Source organism: Monopterus albus, unplaced genomic scaffold (genome assembly GCF_001952655.1).
Source record: "Monopterus albus unplaced genomic scaffold, M_albus_1.0 scaffold39.1, whole genome shotgun sequence".
Taxonomy (NCBI): domain Eukaryota; kingdom Metazoa; phylum Chordata; class Actinopteri; order Synbranchiformes; family Synbranchidae; genus Monopterus; species Monopterus albus.
Genome location: NW_018127919.1, coordinates 1,631,119 through 1,645,580, shown reverse-complemented (window position 1 = coordinate 1,645,580; position 14,462 = coordinate 1,631,119). Strand labels below are relative to the sequence as shown.

The following is a 14,462-nucleotide window of genomic DNA, read 5'->3' as shown; positions in this document are numbered from 1 at the left end:
TGCTCAGCATGGAGTGTCCTATTACAAAACTGCAGTGGCCTACTGCTGACCTTGATGACACTTCCCATGCTGCTGGAAATTCACTGACCGTGAACAAGGTGCCCAAAACTGCTGCACTCGTCCACTCTGCAATCACCTGGTTACTGATACTGGACAAGTTATGTGTATGCATAAAGTGCAATAAGTTGAAATCAATGTACGTACCTTTACAGAATATTTTGTACATCACAGGGCTGCATACTCTGCATCATGCACTCAATACCAAGCACACGTACTACTGTATACAATTTATACTCTGCTGTACTCTCACATATAATACGTTGTTGAAATGTACAGTACAAGAGATTAATTTGTTTTAGGGTGATGACTAAAAAGCATGAATGTGAACTAGTCCTAAAATGGAAACTATATTCCATAATATTTAATATCCTAATATCCAATACGTTTACTGATTGTAATCATTGTAATGAAAGATATTGAGCTTTAGCCTCCAGTCTTAATAACAAGACAGGAAAAACTATCACTGAGGACAGCAAAGAGGACAGCCTTTAAAAAGAGATGAAAGCTGCTTTTGGTATAATCTCGCAATTAAAAATGTCCCAGATGAACAGTGATGCAATGTTACACTCTGTATGTATGCATGACCAATAACGTCTCCATTGTATTCTTTTCTAAGGAGGGGATGTATAAAGTCCCTTGATGATGGTGACAAGGAAACCCAAAACACAAATTCAGCTTTTATTTTGCCTTTCACTTGTGCCTGATCTATGTTCAGCTGAGGATTGTTGTCATAATATATCGAATGAGTATAACATTTCCCCACTTGTCAAACTAGGGTGTGAAGACAAGATTTATGACATCGCCCCCCCACCCATCTTGCCCCCTTCCCCCCACCACCCCAAACACCCAGTTTTTTCTTAGTTTTGTTGTTTTACTGGGGAAATTAGAAGGTCACCTGCATGTTATTAAGTCGTCTTTCTATCCTGAGTAGGACCGTGCAACATCCCCCAGACTAGGTTTGTCAGAGGGTCAGCCTTTGCAGAGTTTAAGGGTTAGTTTCAAGGAAGTTTAGCTAATCGATTTTTCATAGCTGTCTGGGTTAAAACTGAATTAATTAATTCTATTTTCAGAATTGTTGTAATCAAATAAATAAGTATCTTAAGTACAGGGAAATAGAGCTCTTCCACCCCACATATAAGGAAGTTTTATTATTGGTAAGACTTAAAACAGAATTAACCTAAAATTTAGAATAAAAGCAGGTGTTTCTCCCCATAGATAAGATTTAGGAATGTTTAGCCAACAGTTTTTCGGTGCATGTAACTCTCTAAATTGATAGGTGTACAGATTAAACCAGAATGAATTTATTCTTTTTTCTGAATTTCTGTAATTAAACAAATTGGATATTTTAGAAACCCTCTTTTTAACTAACATAGTTTAAATCCTATCACATGCTTTTTCTCTTCAGAAACAGTGCATTAACAGGCATGCAGTGTTTTTAACAAAAGACTTGCCACATTGTCTGGTAGGTAGTGAAAACAGGTTAAATCCAATATAACATGTAGGTCCAACAAATCTAATCACCGTTGTCCCTTTCCAGCCTCCCTCACATCACACATGTGGTATGCAGTCACAACCAGTGAGAGTATTTCCAGTAGGCAGTGTAAGATTGGTGAATCCTCCAGTGGTCCCCTCTTCCCACACAGAAGCAAGATACAAAAGACTTCCATGCACACTTATACACTGTCCTTCAGCGGTGGTTGTTGGGTAAAGCTGCCATTTGGAGAATAGGAGCACCTGATATCCTGGCTGCATTTTGTCAGCATATTTTTCTCCATAAGGCCAGTGCCATGCCCTGGTCCTCCTTTTCACGTGCTGTGCCATCATGCAGGGACATACCCGAGACAATGGGAGCCTCACACCCTGTGTTTTTCTCAACTTTTGTCCTCTCCCCACTACAAAGAACTGGGGCATGGCATTGGGTTTATGGATTAAAATACGCTGACAAAAGATAGCTAGGATCTCAGGTGCTCCTATTCTCCAAATGGCAGCTTTACCCAACAACCACCGCTGAAGGACAGCGTATAGGGCTGTGTGGCAGTCTTTTGTAACACTCCTGTGTGGGAAGGGGGGACCACTGGAGGATTTACTGATCTTATGCTGCCTACTTGAATTACTTTTGCTATTTTGAATGTTTTGTGACCGTATGCCGCATGTGAGATGTGAGGGAAGTTGGGGAGAATGAGCCTGCAGCCTTGATGGTTTTTGTGGAATATATTTTACATTATCCGATGGCTTTAATCTCACTACTTTGGGGATGTGACACTAAGTTAAAGTCTGAATGTATGTTAATGCGCTGTTTCTGAAGAGAAAAAGGATGTAGTATGATTTAAATTATGTTAGTTAAAAAGACGGTTTCTAAAGTATCTAATTTGTTTAATTACAGAAATTCAGAAAAAAGAATAAATTCATTCTGGTTTAATCTGTACACCTATCAAAATTTAGAGAGTTACATGCACTGAAAAACTGTTGGCTAAACATTCCTAAATCTTATCTATGGGGAGAAACACCTGCTTTTATTCCAAATGTTATATTAATTCTGTTTTAAGCCTTACCAATAATGAAACTATTAGGTTGAACTTCCTTATATGTGGGGTGAAACAGCCATGTTTCCCAAATTAGAATTACCCTATTTATTGAATTAGTATTTATTTTTATTCTAACTTTAATTTGTTTTTATTGCTTGAATCCATCAATCTTTAAAGTGTTACACGCATCAAAAATAATTTTTTGGTAAACTTCCTTGAAACTAAACCCTGCCACTAACCCTTGACCCTGGAAAGGCTGACCTTCTGTCAAACCTAGTTTGGGGGATGTTGCATGGTCCTATTCCAAAGAGAAAGAAGACTATGACATGCAGGTGGCCTTCTAATTGCCCCAGTAAAAAAAATTATACTCCAGAAAAACTGGGTGTTGGGTGGGAGTGGGAGTGGGGGACAAGGTCATGAATCTTGTCTTCACACCTTAGTTTAACAGGTGGGGCAGTGTTATACTCTCTCGAACTTCTCTGAGGGCTACAATAAGTCAGTTCCACATTTATGGTCCTGTTTATAGATTTACACTGAATATGTGTTTTTGGTGCAGTGTTTTCTGTAATAATGTAAAGGATTTTTACACATGTGTACAGTTAAATAGGTGGTGTGTAGCCAAAGCACAATCATTTAAATGCACTGAAAAGCACTGATGTACTTCAGTCTGTACTGTATAATGACAATAAACTGAAACCTAAAGGCGTCAACCAACATGAAACTGAGGTGTTATGGCACTTTTTCTTGATGACTTCTCTACAGTTGGTCTGCATGTGTTGCTTTGGACAAAACTGTCAAATGAAAATGCCAGATCATATAACTATAAACCCAATATGTTTCAGCATGATGTCCAGCATGCATGTATTACTATTATACTGAAGGTGCTGTTGATCTCCTGTAGAGGGCAGCACTGGGTCAAGTCAGGGTCTACTACAAGAAGAAGGGAATGATTTCAGGGATTACAGCCATGAAGTGGTACAAAGGTTTAAAGACGTGCAAATCTTATTTGAGGGGGGAGATCATGGATGAACAGCAGGGAGCTTCTAAACCTTCATTTAACTGCACACCCTCGCTAAAACATGTATGCGCGTTCATACAATACTGGATCACTGACCTCATTATTGAGAACTGTCCTGAAAAACTAATTAATACAATACGACTGTGTGCAGAGCAAATGTTTGGCTCACTAACTGTCTCATGGAGGTCCTGACACATGCTCTTGTTTTTGGAATAACTTGTAATGTAACCAAAACTGATCATGAGTGGTTAAAGAGTGTGCTTCCTGTTAAGGTATTTTTATTTCAAATCCATGTCAGTGTATTTTGGCAATATTACTGGCACCCATAATTCCAATCCTACTGCCAAAAGTGTGTGGATGTAAATACATGAATGCCTGAATATTGCATCAAAACCTTGGGCATTAATATGTTGCTGCAGCAGCCTCAGATCCTTTGGGAAGCTGCAGACATTTGCTTCCATTCAGCCATAAGAGCAATAGTCAAATCCTGAAGTGGTGATTAGGCCTGACTACTCAGTGTTCAGTTTATCTAAGGTATTTGGATTCAGAGTTCTGTGCTGGCCAATTACATTGTTCACCAAAGTGGGGAACCCATTTCTGTATGGGCTACAGGTCCTTATCATATTAATAGGGGAAAAGGCCTTTCTAAAAACTGCTTCCACAAAGTTAGGTTTAGTCTGTTGCCCAAGATAGCATCATGTATTGTAACATTAACGGTTCACTTAAGTAAAAAAATGGTCCTATGCCAAATCACACAGTTGAAAAAAGTGCCCAAAAGTATATCTCTGAGTGTCCACATATCTTTGGCCATATAATGTCATTTTACACCATAAAAGATGGATGATACAATTTTGTCTTGATGAACAGTGAGAAGAATAATTACTATAAATGTGCACAAGGTGTCAGGTTAAAGTCCCTTGTGGCTAATTCCACATACAAGTTGAACAAGTTCTCACATACGTGAGTCATCATGTTGCTTAATCATGTCTATCCATTCTGCATTCAGGAGCACCTTTGTAACACATGCAATAATGTATTACTTCTTCATTTTGAGACAATCAGTACCTGTGTGTTATCTTGTATTATCATAGTTAGGTGATAATGTTTTTACTATAAAGGTTGTATTATGACAATATTTGCAATATACATGCACAGAAAATAGGTGTAGAATATATTTAAATACATATATCTATACACATTTCATTGTATGTTGATTACTTTGTGATCATATTAAAATACACTTAAATACTGAACACCCAAAATGCATCAGATTTACTTCATTCACCAGTTACATTTCATGCAGACAATTGTACTGTTTGTGTACAAAGACATAACTTATAAATTGAGAAGTACTATTGAAGCGAGGACCTCACAGATGGTGAAAGGACACGAGGAGGTGATGTAACACAGCTGACCTACTCGTGCAGTAGACAGACTGTGCAGCAACATGTTTGTCTCACAGGCATGTAACAGATTGCAAATCCATTCAAACCAAGTTTATTGGACTCTGATATGAAATGTACTACAGTGTATTTGTGTATTGCTGTTTCAAGTACATTTATTATTGTAAGATTCTGCTTTCCCCCCAGTCTTGTATAAGGAATTTGAACTTGAAACTCTTAACACAAGAATGCCACAATTTTGACTTCTGGTTGCTGTATAATAGTTTTACAGCAGAAGTGTAAATATCTGTTGCTGTAGCTCACATGGCCTGTTGAATAGGCCTATATGTATAATGTATTGTGGCGTGCTGGGGCAGCCAGGGGGATTGCTGTGACTGTATACATAACGGACATATCACATATGAGCAGTTACACGACCAGAGGGTGAGGACTGGTGCAGTTACCCATAGTAGGTGTTCAACAAGAGGCGGCTCTCAGAGGTTGTGCAGTGTAAGGGGGGACTAAAGCCTGCATAAAAAAGACAGCCTGACTCCATTGTCATTCCATTTGCTCCCCATAGTCTAATGTAAAAGACGTTTGAGGGGAAAACTGACCGACCCTCACAGTTAGAGCCCACCTCCCAATGGCCTTTTGCGCATGCGTACATGAGGTTACCAAAATTCAAATCTGACTCGCCTTAGCAAATATTTTGCTGAAAGTGCTGATAAAAGTGAGAGCAATACAAAGGCCAGAGTAAATAGCTATGTATCCCGGATGATTACACTAGCAGTCACCGCTCACAGAAGGTTTGTCCTCGTGTAAATGTACTTTTCTTGTAAATTCGTTGTAGTCAAACAGGTTTTTCCACTCTGTCGTCACACGCGTACCTGACAAGGGATCCTGTAACCGGAAGTTACCCAGTTTGTTGTTACCTGCGCCGACTTCTCAGGTGAGAGGCGTCGCTTTTTGTTACTGGTGGTAACGTCGATACAGATAAGTAAGAGTTGGAAAATATAAGACTGACTGTTTATTCGACACGAGGGAAATAAATTGTGCGTTTCTTATCATTTTTCCAGGGGTATTGTTGAAGACCGACACCGTCGTGTACCAAACAAGGACCAAACTAGCCGACATGTTTGTTACTTTGGTGGTTTCGGTGGCTTTGTTCATTTTCACTTCGACAGGTGAGTGATTTTGACATTAGGCTACCGCTGACGACGATTAACGGATAAATCTTCAACAAAAATAGTAGTTGGGCATATTTTGTACCTCAGATGATTTACTGTTACGGCAATTGTCTCTAAAATGAACTAGGGCCTGGTCCTGGAAACCTAAAACATTCCCCTGTTCTGTTTCTGTTTAGCTTGTGCGACTTCAGGAGGTTGGTGATTAAGATAAAGCAGATATTTGCGACCTTAAACCCTAAGGGGAGGCGCAAACAAAGAACCGCAAATATTTATTGTGTGTATGCCAAAAAGAGTTTATTAGTTTGTCCTCATTTACAAAAAAATAAGATAAATACTGTTTATAACCCTTATAATTTAACCATTATTGTTAGAAGGATATTCCACTAATACAACATGTATCAGTACTTCCACAGTTCTCGTCACATATACGTAGGAATATTATAGTAAGGTGTAAGCTGACTGTGTTATACAGGATGGTTACTGTTTGGCTCATCAGTGCTTCTGCAGCACGGCCTACTGTATGAATGGGTCCCTGGGCCATCCATCTTATTGGCAGGCCTCTTCTAACATTTCGCACTGAACAGACAAATTTGGCTTTGTGTAGAGTTCCTCATGTAATTTCAGTAAAAGGACAGTCATCTTCCCAACCCTGAAACCTGCAAATTATTCAAACGAGAAAGTCGTGTAGTGCTCTGGTATCATTTTACACTGGAGGCCTGTCTTCCTGCAAAATCAGAACTAGAGCTGAGAAACACCAGCAAGGCTCACGGAAGGCTTTAGTCATTAAAGTATGTACAATAATATACATTGTAATTTTAAGTGATCAACTTAAGCATTATATTGGTATGCACATAAATTTAATACCTTGCCATATTTTTTGTTTTCATTTTGTAGTAACCCGAGTAATGTCTACTATCAATGATAGTTGATGATGATTTTACTCCTGATGCTGTTCCCCACAGTTGAGCCTCTCTTTGTCATGTCATACAACATGGTGGTAGTTAAACTCCCAACACTTGTGATGTAATGTGATGTAAAGTGGTTCAGTAGGTTCATATATGGTATTGACTGAGACTTGGAACTACATGCATTAATGATTTCATTACCTATGTTTCTGTGGTAGTAGCACTGCTTTGCTTGGAATTTCATCCAGACTGTTGATAGTTTCACCGGAAGTTTTCTGGCTCAGCAGACAGGAATGAGCCACTTGTTGTATATTGTCCACACCCTGTAGGCGTATGAGTGTACTCTCAGTATTTGAAAACAGGTGTGTCCTTAAGTCTGAAGTGCTATTTCAATGATCTTTATCAGGATTTGATTTTGTGAGCTACTGTGGTAGGGATGATGACCTTTGGTCATACTGGTCATAGAGGTGCTGGTCTTTTAACACTAATGAAGCCCCTTACACTTAGATTGTGTTATAAGATGTCGCTTGAAGGGCTGCAACTAATGATTTTATTATTGTTCATCTGTCCCTTATTTTCTCGTTTAACCATTTAGTCCTTACAATTTCAGAATGTAATAAAAACTTTCTCAAAGGCCAAATTGACTTGGCAGTTTTCTCCAACCAACAGAACAATACTGAAATATTCCCTTTATTATAACAGAAGATGAAGCAGTCCAATAAATATTCACTTAGGACCTGGAGCCAGTGAATTTTTGCATAAAAATTAATTGCTTGGTCAAAACATTTATTAACCACTGATTATTTTATTAACTCATTAATCAACTGATTGCCTCAGACCTGTTTTATAAACGGACACAATACTGAAAATAGTCAGACACTGGATCACTGTTTGGCATTTTGATGGCTGAGTACTTTCTCTTTCTCCTATCAATCATCTTCCATATAGCTGAATAACATACATAACCTTTGCACACAGACCAGTCAGAGCACTGACCTTATATGTTATTCTTTGATGAAAAAATTGTAGAACTGGCGCTAATCTCCATCCAAACTGAAGCATCCCAGCCTCAGTTCTACCAGTCTTCATGTCTACTGCAGCTTTTTGTGTTCAACCTTTTAAATATTACAACACAGAGTACTTTCATACTTTCATCTTGTCTCTAACCCAGTCTTATCCTCAAGTGAAGGAGATTAAAAATACAGCCTTCTAACCCTATAACTACAACATGACTGTTCTAGCTACTTGGATGGGTACTGATGCTGCACCTAGAGACAAGACTAGGCAGCAACTGACTTAATCACATTCATCAAGACTTAAAGTAATAGCTGTATTTAATGGAAGTGAAAATTTAGCTGCAGCGCTATTAAAATTGTGATGGGTTATGGTTGTGTGCTATGTGCATTATACAGACTAGTAAGATCCGTATTTTAATCATGGATGTATTAACCTCTAGAGTCCCTGCGTCCTCATATGAGGACCGCACAGCTTGGGTTTCCAAAGCTCAGGACTCTAGAGGTTATAAGTGTAATTATGTTTTATTTTACTGTCTGTGTCTAGGTGTGAGTGGCTTTGATGTCACCACCTCCACTCCAGATGTGCGGGTGAAGGAGAACGAGGGTGAGTCCTGAAAATATATATTAATTTAAATATAGAATTTATATGGAGCATCTTAAATAGAGGTGACTGATTGCAAGTTTCTGGGCCAGTTTCGAACTGTAATTGACAGCATACACAGAATTTTTTTTGTAACTTTCTGTAACAATTCAATTTTTTTATTAAAAATAAAACATTGTATTAAAGTTTTACATTTTCCACCTTTCCCCTCACTCTTTTTTTAACAAACCTTTAACTAAAAAGGAAGAGCAGAATTTGTACTTCTCCAAATATAAACAGGTGCAACAAGTAGCTGAAACAGAAGAATATCTGTTATAACTGAGCGCACACTTTTTCGAAGTGTGTGTAGTTTGTATTTGCTGTGTTTCACCACGGGTTAGATACACAGTACATACACAGGCATTTCATGTGTAGCCAGTAATTCCCTCACTGTGTGCTGTTTGACGGAGATTTGGACATAGTTTCCCTTTTCCAAGATGTTTCTGTAGCCTCCTCTGTGTGCTGTTTGTACACCAAGTGCTTCCAATGTATGAGTGAACGCGTGCCTGGTGCAGACATGAGCGTGAGCCTCGCTCGAGGTGCATGCATGATGCTATTCGCTGCACACACTATGTTTTTGGTCTGTGCCATCGCATTTGCAATGTGGACTGTTGTGCCTCTAAATCTGGGTGATACAAAATTAGGAATCGGCCGGTTGCTGGTCAAGGCTGAACATGCTGAAAACCAGCCACTTCCTATGTCCGCTGATTGATCGGAGCAGCTCGAATCCTTAAACCAGTTAAGGATTAGAGGGATGCAAAAAACATGTAAATAGGCTCAGCAGCAGTTGATTTTATTATGTTGTATTATTTATTTTTTGTACATTTCATACTTGACGTTTTATCACAGGAGCAAACTATATCTGTGAATTTATTTATTTTTAATCTGTGATGGGCTAAGAGAATTCAAGAAGGATTATTCGCACACTCTTAAAGTGGTATTATTCATCAATTCTTGTTTCTTACTCTTCAAGTGTGACAATAACAAAGTGAAAACCTACACTGTGAGATGGTGTGTTATTTTTGGATTTATTATGAACTTTATTATTTGTTGTTTCAGGGACTGACCTGAAATGCAGTTATTCACCCGACTTTGGTGCCTCTGCCAGACTTGAGTGGAAATTTCACGACATAAAAGGTTCCCAGACATATGTGGTTTTTGATGGGACACCAACAAGTAAGTTGAAAGACTTTCTTGGTTGTATCATGTTAACAAATGCCAGCTATTTCTTTTTTTTTTTTTTTTATCTCTACCACAGAAGTTTTGTTCTTAATCTTCTTATCTGTATTCCTTGCTGTTACTTATCAGAATATCTCAAACTACTGTAAAAGACTGTACTGTAAATTTAGTTGACGTGCATATCAGCTACATGTGATCCTGCAAAAGGTGATGCAGTAACAAATTTTAAATGTCAGAAAGTTGCTTGAGGGTCACACGATTGCCTGTCATTGTTTTTTGATGCAGATTCAGAGAGTTTGCAAACATTGAAATATCTAAGAACAATTATGTGCCTGCTCTGTGAATGCTTTTGCTAAGTTATGTAATGCTACAACACTTCCACAGCATCATATGCTGGCCGAGTGACAATGTATGAGAGTAATCTGAGGATGTCCAAAATTACCCGTCAAGACAATGGATTGTATAGCTGTGAGGTGTCTGGAAATGGCAAGTTTGGGGAAGCCACTGTGAAGGTGACTGTTCTGGGTAAGGACCCTTTTAAATCACATTCTGAAAATGCATCTTTTGATTTATAATCCAACTAGATTGATACTACTACCATAAATGTACAGAAAATCTGATGTAAAGCTAGTCGTCAGTTTATGTGCTGTACTAGCAGCTGTGTTGTATTGTACATGAGCCGATTGGCTGAAAATTTTACATTATACCCCACAGTGGCTCCATCTCCACCCGCGTGTAAAGTCCCCAGCACAGTGACTACGGGCACGTACGTCCTCCTGTCCTGCAATGATCCTGATGGCTCACCTCCTCCCACCTATAGCTGGTACAAAGATGGCGTCCTTCTGCCCTCTGATCCCAGCAAGGTTTCTGGCTTCAAGAATGCCACCTACAAGCTAAATCCACAAAATGGCAACCTGGTCAGCTACATCTGAATACTTTGCTCCATCTTACTTCTACTGTCATACTTAAATGCTATGACTGCTACAGTCCCTGTAGCCTTTAAAATTAAATGGATGTGCTGTCTGTCTCTTCAGGAGTTTCCCAGTGTAGCCAAGGGTGACTCGGGTCAGTACTACTGCTCAGCTGTCAATGATGCTGGTCCTGCTCAGAGCTGTAAACCCATGCAAATGGAAGTTCGTAAGTGCTCTTTATTTTTAATTTCCAATGTATGCCAGATAAGGTTACATATTCAAGAGGTGGTAATCTTTCAACCAATTTATAGTGGCTGGCATTCCAAAACTTAAAGGGCAACAAACCGCTTTGGCTGCATCAAAGGAGTATACCACCAGAGTTCATCATAAAGATTAAACCTTCATTTTCAGTTATCTTTTAATCATATGGGTGCTCGAACTGTTTTAGTGTAAAAATCTTCAGCTTGACTACACCAGAAAGTTAACTAATGAAGTTCAGAATGTAATTGATTGATTGTTTTTTCTTTCAAGGTGACTTAAACATTGCAGGAATTGTTATTGGGGTAATACTGCTTCTGCTGCTATTGGCTGTACTGGGATTTGTCATTTGGTATCTCTGCAAGAAAGGATACATTTCCCGTGAGTTTTTTTTTCTAACACCTTCCTCTCACTCACCAGCCATTATGGGCAACATGATTGAGCTGAGGGATGCACATCTGCCAACAATATGCATTTTGGTGTGAAGGGGAGACATGCAGTAGCTGGTGTCTTCACACGATTTCACAGGCAGGGTCCCACACACACACACACACACACACACACACACACACACACACACACGCACTCCTATGGGCAATTTTAGAGACACCAATCAACCTAAGCTGCATGTCTTTGGACTGTGGGAGGAAGCCGGAAAGAACCCACGCAAGAAACTCCGCACAGAAAGGTCCCGGGTGGGGCCCGAACCCGGAACCTTCTTGCTGTGAGGCAACAGGCGCCACCGTGCTTCTCTTTTTTTCTTTCACATTGTAATAATATCATAGGTATTTACTGTGGTCATCAATATTATAATGTCCAGTGTTGGCATTTCCAGAAACCTTGGACTTCTAAATAGTCAGCTTGTTGGTCAGACTAGTTCAAATTGAACTGAAAAAAAATTGGTTTCATCTTAAGCAGCACATAGTCAAGACACAAGCAAGAGTAAAGAAACAGATAGCTAGAGAGGCTGCTTGCAACATAAGTCAGTAGCAAACTAGGATTTTTTTCCCCCTTTAAAGGAGGTAATCAAAGGACGTAGATGTTGTCGCTTACAGATTATCCACACAGAGTTTATTGGATAAAAAAAAAAAAGTCCTTTAATAACCAGTCAAAAAATGTTGACACTCTTTAGTGTACCAAAAATGGAAAATACCGAATAATGACAGAATATAACAAATTTTTCAATAAAAGTTCAAATTAGCAAACTATTTAAATTATACAGCCAGCACGCGAGTATGTGTATAAATAAAACAAAGTTTCCATAATTAGCTAACTAAAAACAAAACAGAAATTTTATTATTTCAGGGCTCTGCTAATGGCAGATGCATTCAAAACAAAATTTCTAAGGAAATATCAAGTATGTATTTTAATATTGAATAGTATATTTAGCTCTGACAACAATATCTGACTAGTTTTGGTCTCGCACATTTAAAAATGTGTGATTTTTAACAATTGCATCAGGAGGATATACTCAGTGAGGTCACATTAAAGCTCACGTGTCTCTCCCTGATACCTGTACTGACAACTACTAAGTGATACACCTATTCATGGAATGGGAGAAACTAGGCTTGTCATATTTTTTTATGATTTTTTTTGTATTTTGGTCTTAGGCGTTTATACATTTCTTTATTTTGGTGTGCTGTGATTTTGGCAGTTATTGCTGTTGCTACTGGATACCTGAATTTCCCTTGGAATCAAAACGTAGCTCTCTTCCTGTCTATTGCTCGCTCTTGTTTGGGTAGCAGGTATAATGCCAACATAAAACAAACCAAATCAGTTAATATTACCCAAGTCATGAGTAACATATCAGTAAGCCGTCCCTGGTAGACGAGTGGTTAAGGCGCAGCACTCTCGCCACTGCGCCCCGGGTTTGAGTCAGGGTTGCGTCAGGAAGGGCATCCAACGTAAAACACATGCCAAATGTCAACATATGAGTCATCAGTGTGACGATTCGCTGTGGCGACCCCTAAACGGGAAGTGACTTTCATGAGTAACATATCAGAATCACCCTAAAGCACATCCTGTCACCACATTTTGTTTGTTAGCTAAAGCTATCTATTAATGTTAGCTAAGTTACTTTTAAGTACACCCACTATAATGCTAATGCCTATTTTTGTTTGTGTAGTATTAATGTTAGTAGGACTGGTGTGTAGACTATGCCCAGGACAACTGAACAGGTCTTTCATGTCACTGAACAATCTGTGTGATATATTTGATAGTGCTACCATAATGTTATGATCACAGCATCTGCAACAGACAGCTGCTCCAATGAGCTCTCTCCTCTGACTGAGCACTGCACTGTTTTCATTTGAAATGCACTCCAGCAGCCATGTTGCTGCATATGTAGACAAAGCAAGTTAAGTCTTTGTAGAGCCGATTGGAAATTGTACAGACATGCTATTAATATCAAAATAGGGGTGGGGACAATTTTAGGTAATCAGAAAAGTGGTAGGGTTATGTCCAGACCGTCCCTACCATAAACTACACCCAGCAAACATAAAGCATGTTCTCAATACTAATCCAGGTAAAACGGAAACAGCAGGCTAAAGTATAAGGTTCTTGTGGCATACTGATATGTTGATATGTGTCATATAGTACTGACATTGTTTCCTTTCTTCCCTTTACAGCGAGAGGTCAAAGGTAAGAGGGGGTGTTTTTTTTTTGTACTTTCTAAGGAGTTTATCAGATAATCCATAAACTGGTATTCTACTCTAAACATTGTGATGTGCACGTTTTATTCAGATGACATGCATAGACACGTCTGAAACTATATTGTTTTGTTTTTTTTTCTTCTTCCCAAATCTCCCTGCAGCAAGTCAAAGCCTAATGTAGTCTACCAGCCCCCAACATTGCATCGTGATCTTGATGATGTAAGTATGGACCTGTCTGCTTCAACTTAAAGTATGGTTGCTATTCTAAAAGGTTTAAATAGCAGGTGGTGATTGATATGATTATTTTAAGAACAGTTTTTTCTTTAAAAAAGTTTTTAAAACTGGTGTAAAAAAGTTATGTTTGCTTTTCAGGGGGAATTCAAACAGAAGTCGTCATTTGTGGTGTAGTGTGCAAGCAGAAGTCAGTATACCTGTGGTTTAAAAATTCAGCTTGTTTCTGAAGATTTTAGCGATCTCTTTCTGATATTTTACTGCAGATAGATTCACACTTTTATGTGTTTATTAAATGTGCTGTGACTACTCAGTTTTTCCACCTCTTTGGAGTGTTTGTGTGCTACCCAGTGGCTGTGTCTGCTAATAACAGAACAGTTTTTTTTTTAATTATTATTCAAATAATTCATCTGAATGTTAACACATCAAGTCAAAGGCCGCACAGATACTCCCAGTAAAACAGATGGAATTTCCTACAGTATCTGTGTATCTACATCGA

General features: G+C 38.7%; 1 protein-coding gene across 2 annotated transcripts; it reads left to right on the top strand.

Moving 5' to 3' along the window:
• Positions 1-5,667: 5,667 nt before the first annotated feature.
• f11r.1 (F11 receptor, tandem duplicate 1) lies at positions 5,668-14,462 on the top strand. 2 transcript variants are annotated; one of them, XM_020598709.1, is made up of 11 exons: positions 5,668-5,934; positions 6,062-6,169; positions 8,638-8,697; positions 9,793-9,909; positions 10,297-10,437; positions 10,627-10,829; positions 10,947-11,049; positions 11,355-11,462; positions 13,709-13,721; positions 13,894-13,951; positions 14,105-14,462. In XM_020598709.1, exons 2-11 carry the CDS (start codon positions 6,118-6,120, stop codon positions 14,138-14,140), a joined length of 891 nt encoding a protein of 296 aa, XP_020454365.1. In that variant the 5' UTR covers positions 5,668-5,934; positions 6,062-6,117; the 3' UTR covers positions 14,141-14,462. The 2 variants fall into 2 exon arrangements, with proteins under 2 accessions (XP_020454365.1, XP_020454364.1); XM_020598708.1 differs by having other exon boundaries at positions 5,668-5,982.

Coding starts and splice junctions, on each gene's coding strand:
- f11r.1 (XM_020598709.1), top strand. CDS start 6,118: ATGTTTGTTACTTTGGTGGTTTCGGTGGCTTTGTTCATTTTCACTTCG. Junction 8,698..9,792: donor GCGGGTGAAGGAGAACGAGG/GTGAGTCCTGAA, acceptor TTGTTGTTTCAG/GGACTGACCTGAAATGCAGT. Junction 13,952..14,104: donor TGCATCGTGATCTTGATGAT/GTAAGTATGGAC, acceptor TTTGCTTTTCAG/GGGGAATTCAAACAGAAGTC.